The following is a 22249-nucleotide window of genomic DNA, read 5'->3' as shown; positions in this document are numbered from 1 at the left end:
CCCTCTGTAGGCCAGGCTGATGTAGTACTCAGATAACCTGCCTGAATGCTACACAGAGAAACACTGTCTCAAAAAAATCTGCCCCCCAAAAGGTATGTGCCACCATGCTTCTTTTAAAGCATCATGATGAATGAATATTGTAGCTAAAGAAATACCCAAATGTCCACAGTAAGGGGCTGATTAAATTACAATTTATTTATTTATTTATAAATGTGCCATGGTGTTTGGCCTGCATGCATGTCTGCGTGAGGGTGTCAGATCCTGTGGGACTGGATTGTGGACAGCTATGAGCTGTCGTGTGTGTGCTGGGGATTGAACCTGGGTCCTCTGGAAGAGCATCCAGTACAGCCACCTCTCCAGCCTGAGGATATTCATAATATATAATTTTCACATTATAGAGAATAATCTCCAGTGTATATACTTCATTAGGAAAAACGTGTCTTTGTGGTGCTAGATCACAGCACATGCTACAGTGCGTTAGAGCAGATGTGGAAGGAGGACCTGTGTGCTCCTGACTGCATTCAGAGAGACACAAGAACCATGCTACTCTGGTGGCATCAAATGAGACTTTTATGGATTCTGAAAGGGACAAGAATTGTCCTTGAGTAATTTTAAAACTGAAAAAACATTTCTTTTTGAGATTTAGTTTATACGTATGGGCATTTTGCCAGCATGTGGAGGGTGCCAGGTCCCCGTTGGAACTGCAGTTACAGACAGTTGTGAGCTCCCATGTGGGTGTTGGGATTGAACCCAGGTCCTCTGAAGAGTAGTCAGTGAGTTTAGCCACTGAGCTCTCTCTCCAGCCCCAGGTCTCTGAAGTTGAACCGTGTTATCCATTTAAACAGCTAGGGATGTAATTTAATTGTTTCCCTACATGCTTGCCTAGCATATAGGAGACCTGGGTTCAGTCTCTTAACCCCACACCCAAACATAGATCCAATTTCATGTAAACGATTTCTTAAACTTTTCCCAGAATAATACAGGGTATACTATGCTTCATTCAAAACAAAACATGACACATGTATTGATAGTTCCAGACCGAGAATTAAGAATTCTAATAAATGAGTTCAAGCTAATGAACAGTGAGAATCTTAGACATGCCAGTGTGTGTGTGTGTGTGTGTGTGTGTGTGTGTGTGTGTGTGTCCTGGAACTCACTCTGTAGACCAGGCTGTCCTTGAACTCAGAAATCTGCCTGCCTCTGCCTCCCAAGTGCTGGGAGTAAAGGTGTGCGCCACCACCGCCTGGCCAGAGTATATTTTAATCACAAAGCAGGCTTATGCTGTTGATTTACTCATTACAAGAGGTAAGTGCTTTTTCTGTTCTTTCGTTTTTTTTTTAATGTTTTTGAGACAGGGTCTTTTTACATAGCCCAGGCTGTCCTGGAACTCACTGTGTAGACCCAGCTGGCCTCAAATTTACAGGGATCTACCTGCCTTTGACTCCTGAGTGCTGTGATTGAAGAAGTGCACCATTGTGCCAAGGAGTGGGATGTTAAGATAGGTTATAGGCTGCATCTCTTAATAAACAAGCCGGAGCCTGCACTGTGGTGTTCTAACTCAGTTCTACAGGACTAAATGGCGTTGACCAACTGGATGGAATGGATGTGGAGGGAGGCTCCTTGTTCTTGCCATGGAACTACTGTATCGTCTGAGCAAGGACAGTTGCTGGGTTGTTTGTCTTCAGTGTGTCATTTTGTTGTCTTGGTTGGCCTAGAACTCACAGAGATTCAGTTGCCTCCCTACTGCTGAGATTAAAGCTGTGTGTCACTACATCCAGTCTTTTCTGTCTTTTTTTTTTTTTTTTTAAAGCCAGGTTCTCAAATTGGAGCTGGGTCTGACTGATTAGCCCAGGCTGGCCTCAGACTCCTAGCAGTCCTCCTATCCCCATCTCCTTAGTGTGGGGATTGTAGGTCCAGGTTACTGTGAATGGCTTGGTATATGTGCTCTCTGAACGTCCTGGAGCAAGGTTATAAAATCACCTATTTGTGAAGGTTTTTAGTATAGAGCTGCCCTGGTAGCACAGCAGTGAAAAGCTGAAGGTCCGCCTACCTCTTCAGGCTGACCGCAGAGCAGCTTTTAACTGCTTACGGCTCTTTTAAAGTACTTGCTCCCACCACAAAGCTCTGCACTCTGCTGACGATCCGGCTGCTGGGTTGGCATCTTATGCTCCCCATCCTGGAAACCGAGAAGTCTGAGTATGCCCTTGGGACACAATTACATATTTTAAGCCAGACAAACACAGCACTCGAAAACATGGTTTCTGGTGTGTTATTTTAAAAATTAAAAAGCCTGTCAAACTCTGTCTGATTTTACCAGCAGCAAAGGAAAACATCAGAGTTTTGGATTTGGTTGGTTTTATGTCCTGGTTAAAATAAATGGCCTGGATTCTCAGAAACCAGATTTCAAGTCTGCTTTTGCTTTTGCTTTTTTTTTTTTTTTGAATGATAGGCATAATTTTCCAAAGATAGACAGTACAGGAAGGTAAGTTCCATCCAGATATTGATTAAAGTCCATTTTAGATGACTTTAAACACATCAAGCTTACATGTTTTACTAGCCCACTGCTCTTCAGCATTCCAACTTCACATTTATCTGTGGTCTCTTATGGCCAGGTGTTGTGCTAGAGCCTTTCTTTTTTTTTTATTTTTAATCTCCATGTGTGAGATTTGATTTATTGATATTCTTTTTTTTAAAATTTTTAATATTTTTATTACATATTTTCCTCAATTACATTTCCAATGCTATCCCAAAAGTCCCCCATAGCGCCCCCCACTTCCCTACCCACCCATTCCCATTCTTTTGGCCCTGGCATTCCCCTATATTGGGGCATATAAAGTTTGCAAGTCCAATGGGCCTCTCTTTCCAGTGATGACCGACTAGGCCATCTTTCGATACATATGCAGCTAGAGACAAGAGCTCCGGGGTTCTGTTTTTTTTTTTTTTTTTTTTAAAGATTTATTTATTTATTATATGTAAGTACACTGTAGCTGTCTTCAGACATTCCAGAAGAGGGCGCCAGATCTATTTGCTGATGGTTGTGAGCCACCATGTGGTTGCTGGGATTTGAACTCTGGACCTTCGGAAGAGCAGTCAGGTGCTCCTACCCACTGAGCCATCTCACCAGCCCGCTAGAGCCTTTCTAAAGATTAACTTCAGAGAGCTATAGATCAGTGGGGAGAGTGCTTGTCTGACATGCAGGAAGCAGGCCTTTGCTCTCCTCCAGTGCCGTCTTAAACCAGGTATGCTGAACATAGCTGTAATTCCAGCATTCGGGAGGTGGAGGCAGGAGGAGGAGGAGGGATTTACAGTCATCCATTACTGCGTAGAAAGTTTGAGACCAGTTTGGGATACTTGGGATCCTGTCTCAAGAAGGAATAAAATGGTTCAACCTTTACAAAGTAAATAGATGTGAGCCGAGGCTCCTGATGGAAGCAGCCGGCAAGCTGTTAGCTTTGTCTTGCTGTAACTTTTCCCAGCCAGCCTAGAAACGCAGGTGCCTCAGTCCTCCTCCTACCACTCCTCGGCTAGCTACTGTAGAGTTCCTGCTCTTTCCTGTCTGGTGGAGATCTCCCAGAGGATGCTCCTTGAAAACACTTACTCAGCTGCTCGGGAAAGGACCGTGCCAGTGAGTGATTAAGTACCACGTTCAGGCTCCCCAGCCCCTTGTGTCTTCAGACACAGGCAGACAACAGGAAACAGATGTTTTTGATAACGTATCATTGCTTTTCCTTGGTTGGTTTATACCTGTGTTCCCAAACAGCACTCATATATAGTCATGTCAAAGTTTATGAAACTTTCTGGTTTCTTCGTGAAATGTCTTAAAGTCTGTGTCTTCTGTATTCAGGAGAAAACATAGTGAAAGGGGATAATGAATCTATCAGGAATCTCCTAGAAATATTTGATGGATTGCTGGATTATCTGACAGAACACATCAGTGAATCGTCTCCCAACAAAAGTAAGTTTAAGTACGGACAGTCAGCTCAGAATCTCTAATCCAGGACAGCTGGTACATGGACGGATAAAGTTCTAGTTCTTTCTGTTCTCAGTGGTTAGAAACTCTATCCTAGACTCCCATTATACTCTTTGCTAACTTGGATGTGGCTCTTAAATTACCACTGATCAATAACAAAGTTACGCTTCTAGCTGAATTATTTATTGTCCTGTTATTACATGAAATCTCTTGTTCCAGGATTTCCTGTCAGAACTGCTATCACACATCGTAAGTGTGAATGTTACTGAGGTAGCAGCAGAGAGACCTGGTACATCATTGGTTCTGACCTAAATTGGCATTTTGTGACAGCCTGAATATTTTTAATATTACTCTTCGAGTAACCCAGTTCAGACTTATCAAGTGAAATTTCTTTAATGAAGAAATTTACTGCTATACTCAAATTCATTTTTTCACTTTTGATAAATTCTGTATCTAGGGACTTACCCTAACGAAGTAATCCTAAAGACATTTAAGTGCTTGAAATTCTCCTTGCACCATTATTTGTAGTTATGGAAAAGGAAGCTGTGTGTGTGTGTGTGTGCGCGCACGAGAGAGAGAGAGAGAGAGAGAGAGAGAGAGAGAGAGAGAGCGCGAGCGAGCGAGCTGGAGAAGCAGGGTCTGATGTCATGCAGCCTAATCTTGAGCTCACTGTGCCCAAGGATGACCTTGAATTTTGTTTTCTTCTCTATTGGGACAGAGTATCTCTGTGTAGCCCTGGTTCTCCTGGAACTCACTCTGTAGAGCAGGCTGGCCTCAGAGATCCACCTGCCTCTGCCTCTCTGCCTCTGTAGTGCTGGGAATTCAGGCCTTTAACACCACATCCTGCAAGAAGAAGCTGTAGCTTAACAATTTAAGAGTAAAGTATTCTGTTGACAATGGATAGAATAATACATGACCTACTCTTGGATTGCAGAATTAAACAGAAGTTTTAGGAGAAATAGTAATAAACATGAATTCTAATACACATTAAAGCAAAATGCCTGGGTCCATTCATCCTTCTGCATTCTGCTGCTGTTCCTGTGAGATCTGAGCTCAGGCGATGGCACTTGGAGGCAGTCTTCCAGTTTCTGGTTAGAGGGCCTCTCTTCATATCAGTGGCTAAAAAGCTGAAGAAACTGTATAGGAGCCTGGAAAAGGGTGGCGTGCTGGAAATGTCTGTTTGAGGGATTTCTGAGGGATTCCTGCTAAATGCTACTCTGTATACTTCGAGAAGTTGAAAGCTGTGTGCCGTGTTTTCTGTTTCAAAGAGTCCTGTACTTAATCAGGGAGACAGCTCGAAGTGTGCGTAAGAAGACGTAAAAGGAGTTGGGAAGGATGCAGAAAGTGAATGGCAGGTGGAACTCACCCACTCAGGGCCAGCAGGAGGGATTCGGGTGTGCTGTAGCTTTTAAAGTTATTTTCATTACATTCTTTCTTATCTTTCGAGTACAGGTGCATATGTATATGGGCACCTTTACTATAGTCTGCATGTAGAGTGGGTTCTCTCCTCCCACCATGTGGGTCTCAGGGACTAAACTCAGGTTGGCAGGTTTGGCAGGAGGAACCTTGACCCACTGTGGCTTTTTTTTTTTTTTTCTTTTTTAAAAGTAACAAGGTTAAGAGGCAGAAACTCTTTTTTTCTTTTTTTTAAGATTTATTGATTATTATATCTAAGTACACTGTAGCTGTCTTCAGATGCACCAGAAGAGGGCGTCAGATCTCATTACGGATGGTAGTGAGCCACCATGTGGTTGCTAGGATTTGAATTCAGGACCTTCGGAAGAGCAGTCAGTGTTCTTAACCACTGAGCCATAGAGGCAGAAACTCTTTAAGTAAAGAGATGGAGATTAATTTAAATGGTAAGAGCAGCCAGGCATGGTGGCACCCACCATTGGGAGGCAGCAGCCAGCGATCTCTGAGTGTGAGGCAAATGTTTGTGGCAGGGAGTAGGGATCCTGGGTACCCAGCTGATGGGAGCAGTGAGGACTGTCTTAATTACGGTTCTCTTGCTGTGAAGAGACACCAGGGCCACAGCCACTCTTACAAAAGGAAGCATTTAGCTAGCCAGGGGCTGGCTTGCGGTTCAGGCGCTTATTCTATTATCATCATGGCAGCAGGCAGGAGTGGTGCTGGAGAAGTAGCTGAGACCTACATCCTCACCCACAAGCAGAGAGAGACTCTAGGCTTGCCATGGACCTTTGAACCTCAAAGCCCTCCTCCAGTGACACACTTCTTAACAAGGCCACATCTCTTTGTCCTTCTAATCCTTTCAAATAGCACTGCTCCCTGGTGACTAAGCATTCGCCTGTATGAGCCTATGAGGTTATTCTTACTCAGTTCACTGGAGCAGGGATGGAGCAGGGAGCAGGTCAGAACTGGGATTTTCATGTGAGTACATAATAGAAACAAGAATATTCCCAGGGGAAGTCTGTAGTGAGTTGAGTTGTGCAGTTGTGACAACACCTAAGTTAGACATTGTTTTCTTTTCTTTTCTTTTTTTTTTTTTTTTTTCCTTTTTTTTTTTTTCCGAGATAGGGTTTCTTTGTATAGCCCTGGCTGTCCTGGAACTCACTTTGTAGACCAGGCTGGCCTCGAACTCAGAAATCCACCTGCCTCTGCCTCCCGAGTGCTGGAATTAAAGGCGTGCACCACCACGCCCGGCTAGACATTGTTTTCTAAGGTTTGAGTTTTGCTTACACAGATCTAAAGTGTATTTATTGGTTACTGTTACCTGGAGCTGATCATATTCTTCAGAGATCCAGTTAACAGCAATAGGAAGCAAATGTCTATTGTCATTAATTACATGACCTGTGGGGGAGCTTCCACCTGGGTCCTAGCTTTATTGTTTACCACTGAAGAATGAGGCTTTGAAGAGAGAATGAGACTCCAGAGTTAGTACCTGGTTCTACCCCTCGCTGTATTGTCCATGTTCTCGAAGCTTTTGTTCTTTATTCTTTGGGACAGGGCCTTGAATAGCCAACACTGGCCTTCAGCTCCTGATAGTCCTTCCTCGGTCTGCCCATGATGACAGGTGTGCCCTGCCCCATTACACCGACTCTCAGCCTGTATTCTTTTCTGAAGGTTGCGAACAAGGTTAAATGGGAATAGTTAGGGAAGAGCAAGTGCACACAAGAGTGTCAACAGATGGTCCTGAAATGCAGGTCTGGGGATGTGCAGGCAGGCAGAAGTGGGTGAATGCTTACACAGGAACATGCAGAGTACAGGGCAAATCTGGTCACCGGAGGCCTCCTGTCTCCTGGATTCATCCTGACCTTGGTGAAAGTGGATAGTAAGAGATGGAGCTTTTTATCTAAGCCATGATGTGGTCTCCTAGCCTAAGGCTTGGAACCTGAGGTCTGTTGGCAGAGGCTTGCTTTTGTGCTGACTCCCTTTCTTATACTCTGCTATCCATTACAGATGGAGCGGTAAGTGAGCCTAGCTTTAACAGTGGGGCTGGATAGGGCTGGAAGAGCCTTGGTGGGTAAGCATTTGCCTCATAAGCTTGATAACCTGAATTCCATTCCCAGAACCCACAGAGAAGGAGAGAAATAACTCCCCAAAGTTGTCCTCTGGCCTCCACTTGGGTTGTGACACTCAAGCTCCTGTACAAGTATGCCCCTCCCCCCAAAGTGTGCAAACACGGGGAAATGATGAAGCTTTGCTGTGATCGCCTGCCTGCCCTGCTGTGAGAGCCCACTTGTCTCTTCTTCTCCAAGGGACTCACGGCAGGTGGTGGTTGGCTTGCTCATGTCATTACCATGTTGGCTCAGGACAGCCAGGGTCTTACCTTAGCCTTCATGTTTGTCTTTTAAACAGGTGAAACTGAGCAGCTTTCTAAAGACTCTCATGGAGAAGCAGCTGGGGAGGACCTAGAACGCGCCGAGGAGTCGCAGTGGAGGTAGTGTGCAGTGCCTGTGAATTTCATCAGACAAGTTATGCTTCCCACTCTGCGAGATTAAGCCCAGCATACTCTAATGGTCCCTCCAAAAGCTGATGTGAATGATTTATGCCTTTCTGAGCCCTTGACTTTCCTTTCTTTCCTATCTCTGCTTTCACAACTTTTTTCATTCTAGACTTTTGTTGAGATGGTTCTGAGTACCCCTGGCTGCCTTGAGTTCCTGATTCTCCTGCCTCTGCCTTCCAACTGTTGGGATTAAAGACATGTGGTAACACACCAACACTTAATTCTTTTTGTTATCTATCTATCATCTCTCTGTCTTTTTGTTTAATTTTTGAGTCAAGGTCTCACTATGTAGCTTTGGCTAGCCTAGGACTCACAGATCAAAGACATACTCAGGAGGCAGAGATAGATGGATTTCTGACTTTGAGGCCAGCCTGATCAAAAAAAGTGAGTTTCAGGACAGGGAGGGCTACACAGAGAAACCTTGAAGGAAGGAAGGAAGGAAGAGGAAGGAAGGGAAACAAAAGGATGGACGGATGGATACTGGTACTCCACCAACTCTCTCCCTATTTTAGACTCACCAGGGTTTGCTGTATGTCTCTCTGTCTGTCTATATGTATGTACTTATTAAAAAAGATTTCTTTATTATGTAAAGTATATCATGTTTTCCCTGCATGTAAGTCTGCAGGCCAGAAGAGGGTAACAGATATCATTATAGATGGTTATGAGCCACCATGTGGTTGCTGGGAATTGAACTCAGGACCTCTGGAAGAGCAGACAGTGCTCACTTCTAAGCCATCTCTCCAGCCTCCAGGTTTGCTGATTTTTTTAATCCTTGAAGCTGTTTCCACCTTGCATATAGCAGTCAAAACCAAATGGAAAAAACGACAAAAGGAAATCTTCCTTTCACCCCCAACTCCATCCTCTTTTTGTGCTGGGATAAACCAAAGACTTTAAGCATGGTAGGCAAGTGCTGAATTAACTGGGCTACACCAAAGCCCCAGTCTTTATGCACCTAGGAATAAGCAGCCTGAATACCTGTGAGCCCCTGTTTGAAATAGCTGTCTGTAGTCAGACCAGGCCATAGTAAGTGAGCCCTTTTTCAGGTGTTCCTTCTCATCGGACACTTTGGGCCCCACCTGGGATGAAGACGAAGCTGAGTCCACAGGTGAAATAATTAGGCTGGGAGACACTGCACATACCTTTTCCCAAAGAAGTAATGGTGAGTAGACACATTTTAAATGTCAATTGTCTTTTAACACACAAGCACAAAAATGTAGACTCATACAGTTTAAGGTTGAGACGATAGAGCTTCAGTTAAGCATCTACATTGAAGCCCCAGACTATCACTATTGTCCACTAGATATGGCCAGTGCATGCAGAGCTGTCATCTAGTCTATTAGGCACACTAGATGAACAGTTATTGATACAGCCTTGAGTTTGCTCACACCTGTGGAGTATTTGATTTTCTGAACTAGTTCAATCACTTTGTTGGTGGTATGCACTGACAAGTTTGTGTTCCTGGAGGTATGCTTCAGGCCCATGTCCAACAGTCTATTGCTTAGAGACAGGGTGCCTCTCAGGCTCCCGATGTGCACCCATTGGGTCCTCCTCATTCAGCTCTTCTATGCGGTTCTACCCTTGCTCTCAGTTGGAACTCTTCGGCCAGCACATTGCCCCACCTGTTTCTGGTAGGCTTACATTCCAGTGCCCAGCCTCCTCACATGGGTCAGATTGTAAGGCAGTGTCCTGTGCCGTGGCCTTCTCTGTATTTCTATAACAGCATTCATACACTGCATGGAAAATTATAGTCTCTTAGGTAACCTCTGAGCTCTAGAAAAGTAGGCAGATGGCACTTGCCCATCCGGGTCCTGGTGACACACTGGGAAATGAGCACCTTGACAGTACAGTGCTCAGCCTGTGTGAGGACAGACTGTAAAATGGACTGGAAAACTCTGGTTTATCTTAGTCTCAAAACCTGGCAAGATACAAGGCCACAATAAGGATGATTTTTGATGGAACGATGAAAGGCTCTTGTAGAAATAGGTACAATAAACTAAGAATCAAGAGGCTTCATTCCATAACTGTTGGCTTTGTGACTTTGGACAAGGCCCTTTTCTGAGTGTGATTTCATCACTGTGAAATGAGACACTTGGACTAAGCCATTTCTGAAGTCTCTGTCAGCATTAACACTCTGATTGGAGGGAAGTCGTACCTTCCAGCAGCAGACAAAGCCAGGCGGCAGTGGACAGGGAGTCTAGGATGGGTTGTGTGACATCAAATGCCATGAAAAATGTACAACTGCAAAATCTGAAACTTTGAGTACTGACATGCTGTAAGAGGAAAATTTCAGCCTGGGTCAGCCAAATGTCTCGTCCAGTAAAGGCACCTTGCCACCAAGCCCAACCACCCTAGTTCTAATCCAAGGACCCACTCAGGAAGGACGAAACTACCAAGTTACCCTCAGAGCTTCATATGGCCACCCTGGTATCCTATGCACAAAGATAGATATAAACAGGGAGGTGCAGGGCTACTATGGTAATTTTTTTATTGTATATTATATATTATATGGCTGGTTTTATGTCAACTTGATGGACGCTGAAGTCATTGGAGAGGAGGGAACCCCAGTTGAGCAAATGCCTCCATAAGATCAGGCTGTAGGCAAGCCTGTAGGGCATTTTCTTAGTTATTGATATATATCAATAATTATATATATATATATATATATATATATATATATATATATATATATATATGTGAGGGCCCAGCCCATTGTGGGTGGAGTCATGCCTGGGCTGGTGGTTCTGGGTTCTATAACAGAGTAGGCTGAGCAAGCCAAGAAGTGGTACTCCTTCATAGCCTCTGTAACAGCCCCTGTTGTGGTTCTTGTTTTTACTGCTGTGGACAGTGAGCTGATGTATGGAAGGGTGAGTGAAATAACCCTTTCCTCCCCAAGTTGCTTTTGGTTATAGTGTTTCATCACAGCAATAGCAACTCTAAGACATCATATACATACATAAAATTCTCAAGAATAAAGAATGAGCTGGAGAGATTGCTTAATGGTTAAGAGCACTGACTACTCTTCCAGAGGCCTTGACTTCAATTTCCAGTAATTACATGGTGGCTCATAACCATCTGTAATGGGATGAGATGCCCTCTTCTGGTGTGTCTGAAGACAGCTACAGTGTACTCGTATACATAAAATAAATAAATAACTCTTAAAAAGAAAAAAGAAAAACTGGTTAGATGTGGTGCATGCCTTTAATTCCAGCACTCAAGAGGAAGTGCTGGAATATAATAATAATAAATAATAATATAATAATAAATCTTTGGGCCAGAGCAAGCAGGGACTGAGCGAGCAGGGCTGACCAGAGTGAGCAGAGGTCCTAAAAATTCAATTCCCAACAACCACATGAAGGCTCACAACATCTGTTCAGCTACAGTGTACTCATATATAAAATAAACAGATCTTTAAAGAAAAAGGAAAAGAAGCGTTGAGACTGTGTTAAGGCTTACATGAAACATGGATGGATCGGCTCCTCTCTCCAGCAAAGATCATTTTATGCATGAGCATATTTCCAAAGTTGGAAATCCTTTCGGCTCTAAGCACTTATATGTGGAATATACATCCTATTACTTGTTTTCAGATTAGACACAGAGCTCCAGAGAATCAATTCAGTCAAGAAAAAAATTCAAGAGGCGGGGCAAAAAAAAAAAATTCAAACTAAAATTTTAATCATAACTTAAAAAGGCCAAGGATAAAAACGAAGAGAAAGCTGGGGTGTAGTGTTTGAATTTCTCGTGATAAAAGGGCACCTTCCTCTTATGTTTAGATGACTATGTCGGATAACAGCCATACACTTTTCACAGGCATCTAATTTAGGCTTCGCTCCCAAACCCTAAGTTTTAGGGAATGGTACTAGCCACAGCCTGCTTCATGCAGCAGCATCCCTGCAGCACTGGTACCCACTCTCCTGCAGCAAGGCGATGCAGCACTGGAGCACATATCCTACACAGTTGTTACAGGTCATGGTATCCTGAGCAGCTGGGACAATATGTATATTGTCATGTATATTGTTGAACATGTTGTTCCTATTAGCTTTTAATATATTTTACAAACTTTGTCGATGGTTTAAAACTTCAGCCTTAATATTCTTTTTCTCAGGTGCTCAAAATTCTAAGGACTTACGGTCTAGAAAAGCCTCGGCTTCACCAGGCATTGAGCCACCAGAGGAAATGTTGAACCCTGGCCCATTGGATTTTCTTTCCCAGAATGGGCCACCTTGTGAGGCAGGTGAGCTACGCTGGGGTCTGAGTTCTTGACGCTGCCTGCAGCAGCGTGTGTCATGCTACAGTGCCCACATGTAGGTCAGAGGGCCGCTGGTACAGGGCAGGCGTCTGTCTCCTCCTACTCTAGGTCCTGGGGGTTGAATTCAGATCATCTGGATTGGCAGCAAGCACCTCACCTGCTGAACCATCTTGCCAGCCCATGAGCTTTGTTTTAATTAAATTAAAAATACATTCCTGTCTTAGTTAGGGTTTTACTGTTGTGAACAGACTCCATGACCAAGGCAGCTCTTCTTTAACTGGGGCTGGCTTAGAGGTTCAGAGGTTCACTCCATTTTCATCAAGGTGGGAGCATAGCAGTGTCCAGGCAGGCATGGTGCAGGAGGAGCTGAGAGTTCTACATTTTTATCTGAAGGCTGCTAGGTGAAGACTGTCTTCCAGGGAGCTAGGACAAGGGTCTTAAAGCCCACACCCACAGTGACATAGTTACTCAAAGAAGGCCACACCTATCCAACAAGGCCATATCTCCAAATAGTGCCACTCTCTGAACCAAGCATATTCAAACCACCACACCTCCTGAACTGAGCCTAGTGGCTGATGGGGTAATCCCAGCACTTGGAAAGCTGAGGCAGATGGATTGATGTGCAAAGTGTGAGGACAGCCTGGTATATAGAGTGAATTCTAGAATAGTGACTGATCTTATAGAGTGAGAACCTCTTTAAAAAACAAAACCAGTTATAAGGTCATTGCTGGCCTGGGGCTATAGCTCAGTAGAAGAGAGTGTCTGCACATGAGGCCTGGCCTCCATCTTTCCCGTAGTGTGTGTGTGTGTGTGTGTGTAAAACTGTTTGCTTTCAGGAATTCCATTGTAAAAACCCACTGTAATCTCTCTTAGCATCAGAAACTCCTCCTATGAGCATGGTTCCAAGTGCCAGGAAACTAGGCGAGCCGATCCGAGCCGCCATTCCTTTACACCCTCCCTACCATCCTTCCGAGCCTAGAGCACCATGTCCCATAGGCAAAGAATACCTCTGGTCAAGTCGCTACTTGTCTATGCCGACTTCTGGAGAGCACATGGCGCCTTCTGTGGTAAGTGGAAAGGTCTTCTTATAATTGGCTAGAAGCCCATATATTACTTATTTTTGCTGCTGGTGTTTGAACCTAGCGCCTTGAATAAATGTGCTGAGCACACACAGTCCAGCTGACTGTACCCCCATGCTGAGCACCCACAGTCCAGCTGACTGTACCCCCATGCTGAGCACCCACAGTCCAGCTGACTGTACCCCCATGCTGAGCACACACAGTCCAGCTGACTGTACCCCCATGCTGAGCACCCACAGTCCAGCTGACTGTACCCCCATGCTGAGCACACACAGTCCAGCTGACTGTACCCCCATGCTGAGCACACACAGTCCAGCTGACTGTACCCCCATGCTGAGCACACACAGTCCAGCTGACTGTACCCCAGTCCCAGAAGCTCATCTACTTTAAGAGGTCTCTGCTAGAATGGTTGTCAGGTCTGAGCCAGGCACAATGACACATACTCAATCATAGCACTTGGGAAGCTAAGATGAGGGTCATTGGGAATTTGAGGCCAAGCTGGGCTATACACTGAGACCCTCGCTCTCATGCACAAACAACAAACAAATATAAACTAAATAATTTAAATAAATAATCGAAGTATCTTATTCCTTTTTTTTTTTTTTTTTTTTTTGAGACAAGGTCTTCATGTGTCTGTACTCCTGGCCAGCTAGCCAGGAACTTGTGTTGTAGACTAAGCTCGCCTTCAACTCAGAGATCTGCATGCTTCAGCCTCTCCAGTGCTGCAAATAATGGTGCATTATACTTAAAATTTCCCTCAGAAGTCTGGACGTGTATCTCATTTGGTAGAATGCCCGCCTAGAACACACAAATCCCTAATATTTTGTAAACCCAGTTCTCAGGGCACAGAGGCAAGAAGACTGGAAATCCACATTTATCCTTAGCTATAAGAAACCCTGTCTTAAAAACAAGTTGGGGTTGGAGAGATGAGTCAGTGCTTAAGAGCACCAGCTTCTCTCCCAGGGGACCCAGGTGGCAGCTCACAACTTCCAGTCACTTAGTCCCAGAGGATCAGACACCCTCTTCTCTGTAGAGACACATGTGTTGCATAGTCATACACACTGGCAAAACACCCATATACACAAAATAATAAACTAAACAAGTAAAAATAACAACCTAATAATAAACTAAAAAAGTAACTTATTTTGAGTTTTTCAACATGGAGTTTCTCTGTGTAGTCCTGGCTGTCCTAGAATTTATTCTAGAGACCAGGCTGGCCTAGAACTCTGAGATCCACCGCCTCTGCCTTAGCAGTGTACACCACTGCCCAGCAATAAAAAACTTTATAAATTAAAAGAAAAAAGTTGGCCTCTGTGTCTCCCTTTATGATCTTATCCTAGGTAGCCAGGGAGGGGAAAGCACAAAGAAGACTGGAGGCAGCACATACAGGGCGTTCAGCTTTTGCCGAGCACCGTTCTGGGTACTCTATAGGCATTAGATGATTAGCCTTCAACAGTTGTGGAGTGGATCCTGCACTCCAAGGGAAAGCTAATCCAGAGAAATTAATGCCTTGTTTGAGGCTATACCAAAATTGCAGAATCAGAATTTGAACTCAAGTGTAAACTTCTGGCATGAGCTGTATATCCCTAATTAAATACTTACAAATTATAAAGAAAAGAACAATCATATATTTTCACTATTCTGCATAAAGCACTTAATATCTTGGTCTATTTGTTTGTTCTTTGCTTGAAAAAAAATGTTTTTTCATATTATCATCTTGTCCCTAAACTTTCTGGAAAAACAAGGCATATACATGCTGGGGTAGAGCTATAAGGAATGATCTCATTATGAAGAAATGCAAATCATCGTCATGCCAGGGGTAGGGGGGGGTCACACACCTTTGATCACAGTGTTCAGGGGAGTCTGTGAGTTTAAGACAATTGTGGTCTATATAGTGAGCTCTAGGCCAGCCAGGGCTACACAAACAGTGAGAGCCTGGCTCACAAAAAGGGAGGGAGAGGCAAACCATGCATGGAAAGTACAGGAGAAATAGCTCTGTGTGCTCATCAGTCTACACTGTGCTTCTGCTCAGGGAGGAGGAGGAGGAGGGGGGGGGTGGGGCCAGGAGAACTTTGCTTTGTCAGAGCCTTGGGGTTGGTGGGCTGGAGCCTGAGGCTCTGGCAACATGCTGTTTCTTCCCGTGGGTGATGCTGAATGGGAGACACACGTTTCACTTTAAAAAGGTTTTCAAAAAAGGGGAGTATAAAGCCTGGGTATGGTAACAAGCACCCTTTTCCCAGTGCTTGGGAGGCAGGAACAGAAGGGTCTGTAGGGGCCAACCTGGGCTACCTACTGAGTTCCAGACCAGCTATGACACCTACTCTCCAGAGGGGGGAAAAACCAGAATATTTTCTAGGTGGGCCCCTATAAGGTTAAGAGAGAAGCTATTAAAAATGTAAGCATCTCTGTTTTGGAGGGCTTTGCCCCAGAGTGTTTCTGGACAGTTTCTGCTGGCTTCTTGGTGCTGGAGACTGAACTCGGGCCTCATGCCGTGTGGCAAGCACTTCACTGCCTGAGCCGTCTCCTCGGCTTCTCAAACAACCTTTTTTTTCTGTTTGAATAGGAACCAGATGATGCTTTCTTAACTTCTACCTTATTTAAAGATGATGATCAGGAAACAGATCTACCTAAAACTGAAGCCACCAGGACAAGGAAGCCTTCGAAAGGAGAAAGGTGATGTTGCTGTGGGCTTCCGCACTTACCGTCTGTCTGCCGTAAAGGGATTTGAAAAGGGAAGGGGCTGGTGAGATCACTTAGGGTAAAGGTGATTGCTGCCCAGGCCCAGTGGCCTGACACAGATCCCTGAAACCCACGTAAAGGGAACTGGCAAGTCACTCCCCTTAATAATAACTTCTTTTTTTTTTTAAATAAAAAGTATCAAAAAATTCTAGCTCTTGGGAACCATAGTGAAATATTTGTTAAAGTGTTAATTATAGTCATTTTGAAATGAGTAGTGCACATTTAGCAAGTCAGTCGCCATGTAACCACTTTATTACAGAGATGAAAACAGAGCTGTGATCCCCTCAGAGCATCCACCTTTCCCTCAGGAGGCCAGGAAGCCGTTAACAGAACAAGAACTGCACGCCGTGTCAGAGAAACTCTCTCAGCGGCTCTCTGAACTAGACTGGGCAAGTCTTGTCTTTTAATCTTGGTGAGATTTCTGTGGTTAGCCTTTCAGTGGAAGGCATTGCTCTCCCGGCAGAAGATGAAGCCTAGGCTCAGGTGTTAGGAGATGAGTTGTGTTTTGGGTTCTGTTAAAAACTTCTGTAAGTCACCCTGGTGGTAGTAGAGCATGCTGTTTAATCCCAGTACCTGATTCAAGTTCTTGAGTTCAAGGCAAACCTGGTCTTCAGATTGAGTTTCAGGAGGGGCTGGAGAGATGGCTCAGTGGTTAAGACTTTTCTTTCGGAGGTCCTGATTTTAAAAAGATTTATTTATTTATGTAAGTACACTGTAGCTGTCTTCAGACACACCAGAAGAGGGCATCTGATCTCATTACAGATGGTTGTGGGCCACTATGTGGTTTCTGGGATTTGAACTCAGGACCTCTGGGAGAACAGTCAGTGCTTTTAACCACTGAGCTATCTCTCCAGCCCAAATCAACCTTTAAAAAAACAAAAAACAGCTGTGGTGGCTTCTGCCTTTAATCTAGCACTTGGGAGAAAAGCCGGGCAGATCTCTGCGTTTAAGGCCAGCCTAGTCTATAGAGCAAGTTCCAGGAGCTACATACACAGAGAAACTTTGTCTTGAAAAACCAAAAATAAAAATAATGAGGAAAAATTGAGTTCCAGGACAGCCTGGGCTACGTAGAGCAATTCTGTCTCAAAACCAAAAAAAGTTTCACAAGTCAAGCAAGAAGGACATAAACACTGGCACCCCGCCTTCCTTATAACCAAATGTGGCAGAGTCCTGATGGAATCACTTCATGTAATTATATTAAACCATTTATTTTTAGTACATCTATACAACTTTGTTACTAAAGACTGATGTGGTATTAAATGGAATAGTGGGGTAACCACCTTGAATGACTACATGAAATCTGTGTGGCTTTCTGTAAGGTGTATTGAAGTTGAGCACTGATTGCTCAAAAAAAAAAAAAAAGAAAAAAAAAGAAAACAGCAGCAATGAGGTCCGCTCCTCACTAGATGGACTAGAACTTCCTACATGGGCCAGGTTGCCCTTGAACTTGCTGTTACTCTGCCTCTGAGATCAGAAGTGTGTCTAACCAGGCTTTAGATGTTACATGTGAAGCTGGCTGTCACTGGGCCTCTCCTCCCAGCACTGAGGATACTGAGGTAGGAAGATCATGAGTTCCAGGCCTGCTTGGGTGGCACAAAGAAATCCTAGCTCAAATCAAACTCATAAAGTAAATGAAGTCGGGGCTGGTGAGATGGCTCAGTGGGTAAGAGCACCCGACTGCTCTTCCGAAGGTCCAGAGTTCAAATCCCAGCAACCACATGGTGGCTCACAACCATCCGTAACGAGATCTGACGCCCTCTTCTGGAGTGTCTGAAGACAGCTGCAGTGTACTTACATATAATAAATAAATAAATCTTTAAAAAAAAAAAAAAAAAAAAAAAAAAAAAAAAAAAAAAAAAAAAAAAAAAGTAAATGAAGTCAAGCTGTAGGTGTGTAAGATCCATGGGTAAGTCTCTACAAGCTTGGTGTCGGTGACTGCCAGAGACGACTTCTAGAAGGCCTGCTCTCCACTACTGTGCACTGGACTTCCTGCTGAAGTCAAGGACAGATAGTGAAAGAATTTCTCAATAGATGTTAAAAACTGCCCTGGGTGATGGAGGAACGGACGAAACTGATGGCGGAGGTGAAGAGGCGCGCAGTGGGGATGAGGAGATGCTCTCGCAGCACAGTGACAGCGTCATGGAGTACGGACCAAAGAAGCCGAGGCCAGGTACCAACCCAGAGAGGCCTAGAATGAAGCATCCATGATAGCTTTCCAAGTAGTTCCATGTGCTAAGTTTCGTTCTATATGAGGATAAAAAGATAGCAAACTCGAGTTAGAATTGTTTCTTACTGATATTTCTGTATCTCACAGCTTACGTGTTACTTGTCTAAATATGCACTATTGTTTCCTTTTTAAATTTCATGCTAACACTACATATATCCTGTAACTTGAACCTATTAACCTTACTTAGGAAATGTTTGTTGATATTTAAAGATCCAGCTGAATCCACAGTGTGCTCCCTTAGCATGACATGAGTATTACTGCCCATTAGAGAGGACTCAGTGTCTAGCCATGTTACCTTTTACTGTAAGCAAGCTGCTATTTATGTATTTATGTTCCATCCATGGGCCTGCACAGGTAAAAGACAAAGCCCACAAGTTACTTGTCTCACAACCAAGGGCACTTACTTTATACACAGCATACATTCCGCAGCCTGAATTCAACCCAAAGTTGAATATGCAATGCCTGTGTGCTTAACAGTACACATATTCGTGTGTCTCTGTGTGTGTGTGTATAGGTCTGTTCATATGGGCGTGTGCATTTGTGTTTGTGAACATGGATATGGAGGCCTGAGGCCATCATCAGGTTTCTCCCTCCAGTGTTCTTCCTGTTGGTTTTGAGCCAGGCTCTCCTGACGGAGGCAGGAACCGTAGCTATGGCAGGGGCTGGCAGTGCGCTGAGCTGGGGTTACAGACACTCTGTCTCACCCGGCTTCTTACCTGAGTGCTGGACGTCTAGACTCACTCGCAGACAGTGAGCACCTAGCTTCCCCCATCCCCAACACTCTGCTTGCTTGCTACGACTAAGCACACAGCTACTTATTAGGAAAGAATACACTTAGCACAATAGCTAGCCACCCCCCCCCACCTCCCCATTTTTTTTTTTTTTTACTTTATAAATATTCTTTTTTTTTTTTTTTAGTTTTTTTTTTTTTAGATTTTTAATATTTTTATTACATATTTTCCTCAATTACATTTCCAATGCTATCCCAAAAGTCCCCCATAGCGCCCCCCACTTCCCTACCCACCCATTCCCATTCTTTTGGCCCTGGCATTCCCCTATATTGGGGCATATAAAGTTTGCAAGTCCAATGGGCCTCTCTTTCCATTGATGGCCGACTAGGCCATCTTTCGATACATATGCAGCTAGAGACAAGAGCTCCGGGGTTCTGGTTAGTACATCATGTTGTTCCAACAATAGGGTTGCAGATCCCTTTAGCTCCTTGGGTACTTTCTCTAGCTTTTCCATTGGGAGCCCTGTGATACATCCAATAGCTGACTGTGAACATCCACTCCTGTGTTTGCTAGGCCCCGGCATCGTCTCACAAGAGACAGCTATATTTGGGTCCTTTCAGCAAAATCTTGCTAGTGTATGCAATGGTGTCATTTTTTTTTTTTTTAAGATTTAATAGTTTCCAGTTAGGAACTAATGGCGAATGACTTTTCTGTGTTGCAGGATTTTCTACGTGCAGAAAGGCACCTTGCAGGTCCCATTCACTGTCGCCATCTTCAGTGAACAAACACAGACAATTAGAGAAAGAGAGAAAAAGGCAGCACAAATCTAAAGGGACAGACTCATGCCATTTCCAAGCAAAGGTACACCCTCATTCCTTGACTATTACTCGTCACTGATGTACCATTTCCCCTCAGCTGGCTATTACAGTGAACAACACACAACCACTGACCAAAGTTCACTGGGCCTGAGTTGAATGGACGACAGAGGATTATATAATATGGTGTACATTCTCACTAGAGATACAGTCATGAAATCATCAAGAAAATAACCTGCTTAGTGTTCAGTGAATGAAGAAAAGAGGTCAATGTGGCCTGCTCTTTTCAGATAGAAGTCAGAGGAAAAGGGAATCAGGAAAGATACAATGGGATGAGACTGTTACTCATTAGAGGAGGCATCTGGGAGCTCAGCTTTTAAGAGCACTTGCTGCTCTTCCAGAGGAGCCAGATAGGATTCCCAGAACCCATACAGTGGCTCACAGCTGTCTAACTGCAGGTCCAGGGGGTCCAACACCCTCTTCTGGCTTTCACAGGTACTAGGCAGGCAGACACACAGTGCACAGACATACATGCAGGCAAGACACCTGGTATCATTACCAGGGAAGATGTATTATAGAACAGAGATTTTAAAATGTATGGATTTAGTACTCTTGTTTGCTGTAGTTGTGGATTTTGTTTTGTTTTGTTTTTGTTGTTTGTTTTGTTTTGAGACAGGGTTTTCCCTGTAGCCCTGTTATTGAACTTGATCTGTAAACCAGGCTGGCCTTGATCTGGGAGATCTGTCTGCCTCTGCCTCCTGAGTGCTGGGATTAAAGGCAAGAGCCACTACTGCCTGGCATGGTGAGTTTTTATAGTGTCAATTAAATTGGTGAAAACTAGAAGACATATAATAGTTATATCTCAGAGGTTGGGAGATAGGCAAGTGCTTGCCTTGCAAGCATGAGGCCTGGAGTCTGATCCCCAGGTTCAGTAAGAGACCCTGTATCAGACAGTGCAGTGGGGAGAGGCTGAGGAACACACCCACAGTTATACTCAGCAGGTAACGTCCATCCAGAGGAGCATCAGTATAAAACCTGTAAGAAGAAAGCCACTGCCTCAGCTTCACTTCTGTACCGATTACTGTCTGTTAGCACAGTGTGTTTTTATGAAGCAGCCTGAAAGCAACCTGGGAAATGTGAATGAACTTGGTACTTTTAGACTGGGAATCCAGATGAATGTTCCTGACAGCTGCGTTACATGACCTTGTTCTTCTCAGGCACTGACTGAAGCATTTGAACGGGAACTAAGAAAACATAAAGTTCAAGAGAACGTTGGACTTCGAGGGATAAGGGAGGAGGAGGAAGAGGAAACAGTGGGTAAAAGTCTCTACCTGCGATGAGTGTCACAGCGGGAGGAGGACAGTCACTGGCTCTTAGCAGAAGGCAGGGCTTCACTTCACGATATAAGAGGTCCTCCAGCTCAGATACAAGAGGACGAAAGTTTAAGGCCTAAACTTTGGCCATAAAGGTTCTTGCATACTGATTTGTAAAGAGTTAAAATAGATTTAGTTGACAAAGAGGGGGCAGGATCCCAAGCGCTGTGTATCTGAGTGTGAGAAACCCAAGTCCTTGCTTTCTGCTCAGAAGATGGTTCCCAGCTGGGTGTGGTGGTGCCTGACCTTAATGCCAGCACTTTGGAGGCAGAAGCCAGAAGCCATCCGTGGTTTGAGTCCAGCCTTGTCTGTATATTGAGTCCCAGGATAATCAGAACTAAATAGACCCTGTCTCAAATAAACAACATGCAGACGCTGCAGCGAAAGCAGGACAGAGGTTCAGGAGGTGCTTTGAATTTGTTGAGGTTTTCTTAATATACTTAGAAAAGGTTATAAAGAAACCAGCCCATACAAATGTCAATAGCAGTTGTATTTAGGGTGTGGGACTGTGGTTACTAAAGCGGGGAAAGGCTGGTTTGTTGGGGGAGAGAAAACCAAGATTAAGAAGGTGGTTGGTAGTCAGCTGTTCTGTCAGTGTGTTGTCTGAGATGACTATATAAAAGCGTTTGTAGACCCCCTTCTCTCCTCTGTTCTTTTCATCCGCCTCTAAGGGAAAGTCATACAGAGAAGTCTTTCCTAAAGGAACTTCCAAACGGAGTCAGGTCCAGAAGATTTACTCCAGAAAAACTGCAGCTCCAAGTCTAAAAGGAGATGGTCGCCTGAAGTCAAGCAAGGCATCTCTGAGTAAGAGCCTCTGACGTCCTTGATGCCAGCCAGCAGGCAGCCTCTGGGCACAAAGGTCGCATTCCAGAGGCTGCTGAAAACAGACATCCACCAGTTAGCTGTCAAAAGTCCCTTCTTGTGTTACTACTACCATAGGGCTGGGCTTCTGTAATCAGAACCAGCTCCCAAATCAGGTACCATCTGTGGACACCCAAAGAACGGCCAGGGTTCCGCTGCTCCGACAGAAGTCTCTCTCCCGCACGCACTCCAGTTACCTTTTGGTGGTGGTGGTGGTTGCTCCATTTGTCTTCGGAAAGCTGGT

General features: G+C 44.3%; 1 protein-coding gene across 1 annotated transcript in view; it reads left to right on the top strand.

Moving 5' to 3' along the window:
* Positions 1-22249, top strand: part of Cep95 (centrosomal protein 95) — a 30271-nt gene that overhangs the window by 4013 nt on the left and 4009 nt on the right. The window contains exons 4-14 of the mRNA XM_021175478.3: positions 3845-3955; positions 7787-7868; positions 8978-9093; positions 12037-12165; positions 13054-13247; positions 15823-15932; positions 16258-16387; positions 18030-18168; positions 19678-19817; positions 20989-21084; positions 21816-21948. Of these exons, the coding sequence (XP_021031137.1) occupies positions 3845-3955; positions 7787-7868; positions 8978-9093; positions 12037-12165; positions 13054-13247; positions 15823-15932; positions 16258-16387; positions 18030-18168; positions 19678-19817; positions 20989-21084; positions 21816-21948 (1380 nt within the window). The remainder of the gene's footprint in view (positions 1-3844; positions 3956-7786; positions 7869-8977; positions 9094-12036; positions 12166-13053; positions 13248-15822; positions 15933-16257; positions 16388-18029; positions 18169-19677; positions 19818-20988; positions 21085-21815; positions 21949-22249) is intronic.

Source organism: Mus caroli, unplaced genomic scaffold, assembly GCF_978045245.1.
Source record: "Mus caroli unplaced genomic scaffold, Mus_caroli_1 scaffold_13, whole genome shotgun sequence".
In the NCBI taxonomy this organism is placed as follows: domain Eukaryota; kingdom Metazoa; phylum Chordata; class Mammalia; order Rodentia; family Muridae; genus Mus; species Mus caroli.
Note: the sequence above shows the minus strand (reverse complement) of the source record. Positions and strands in the feature narration are given on the sequence as shown.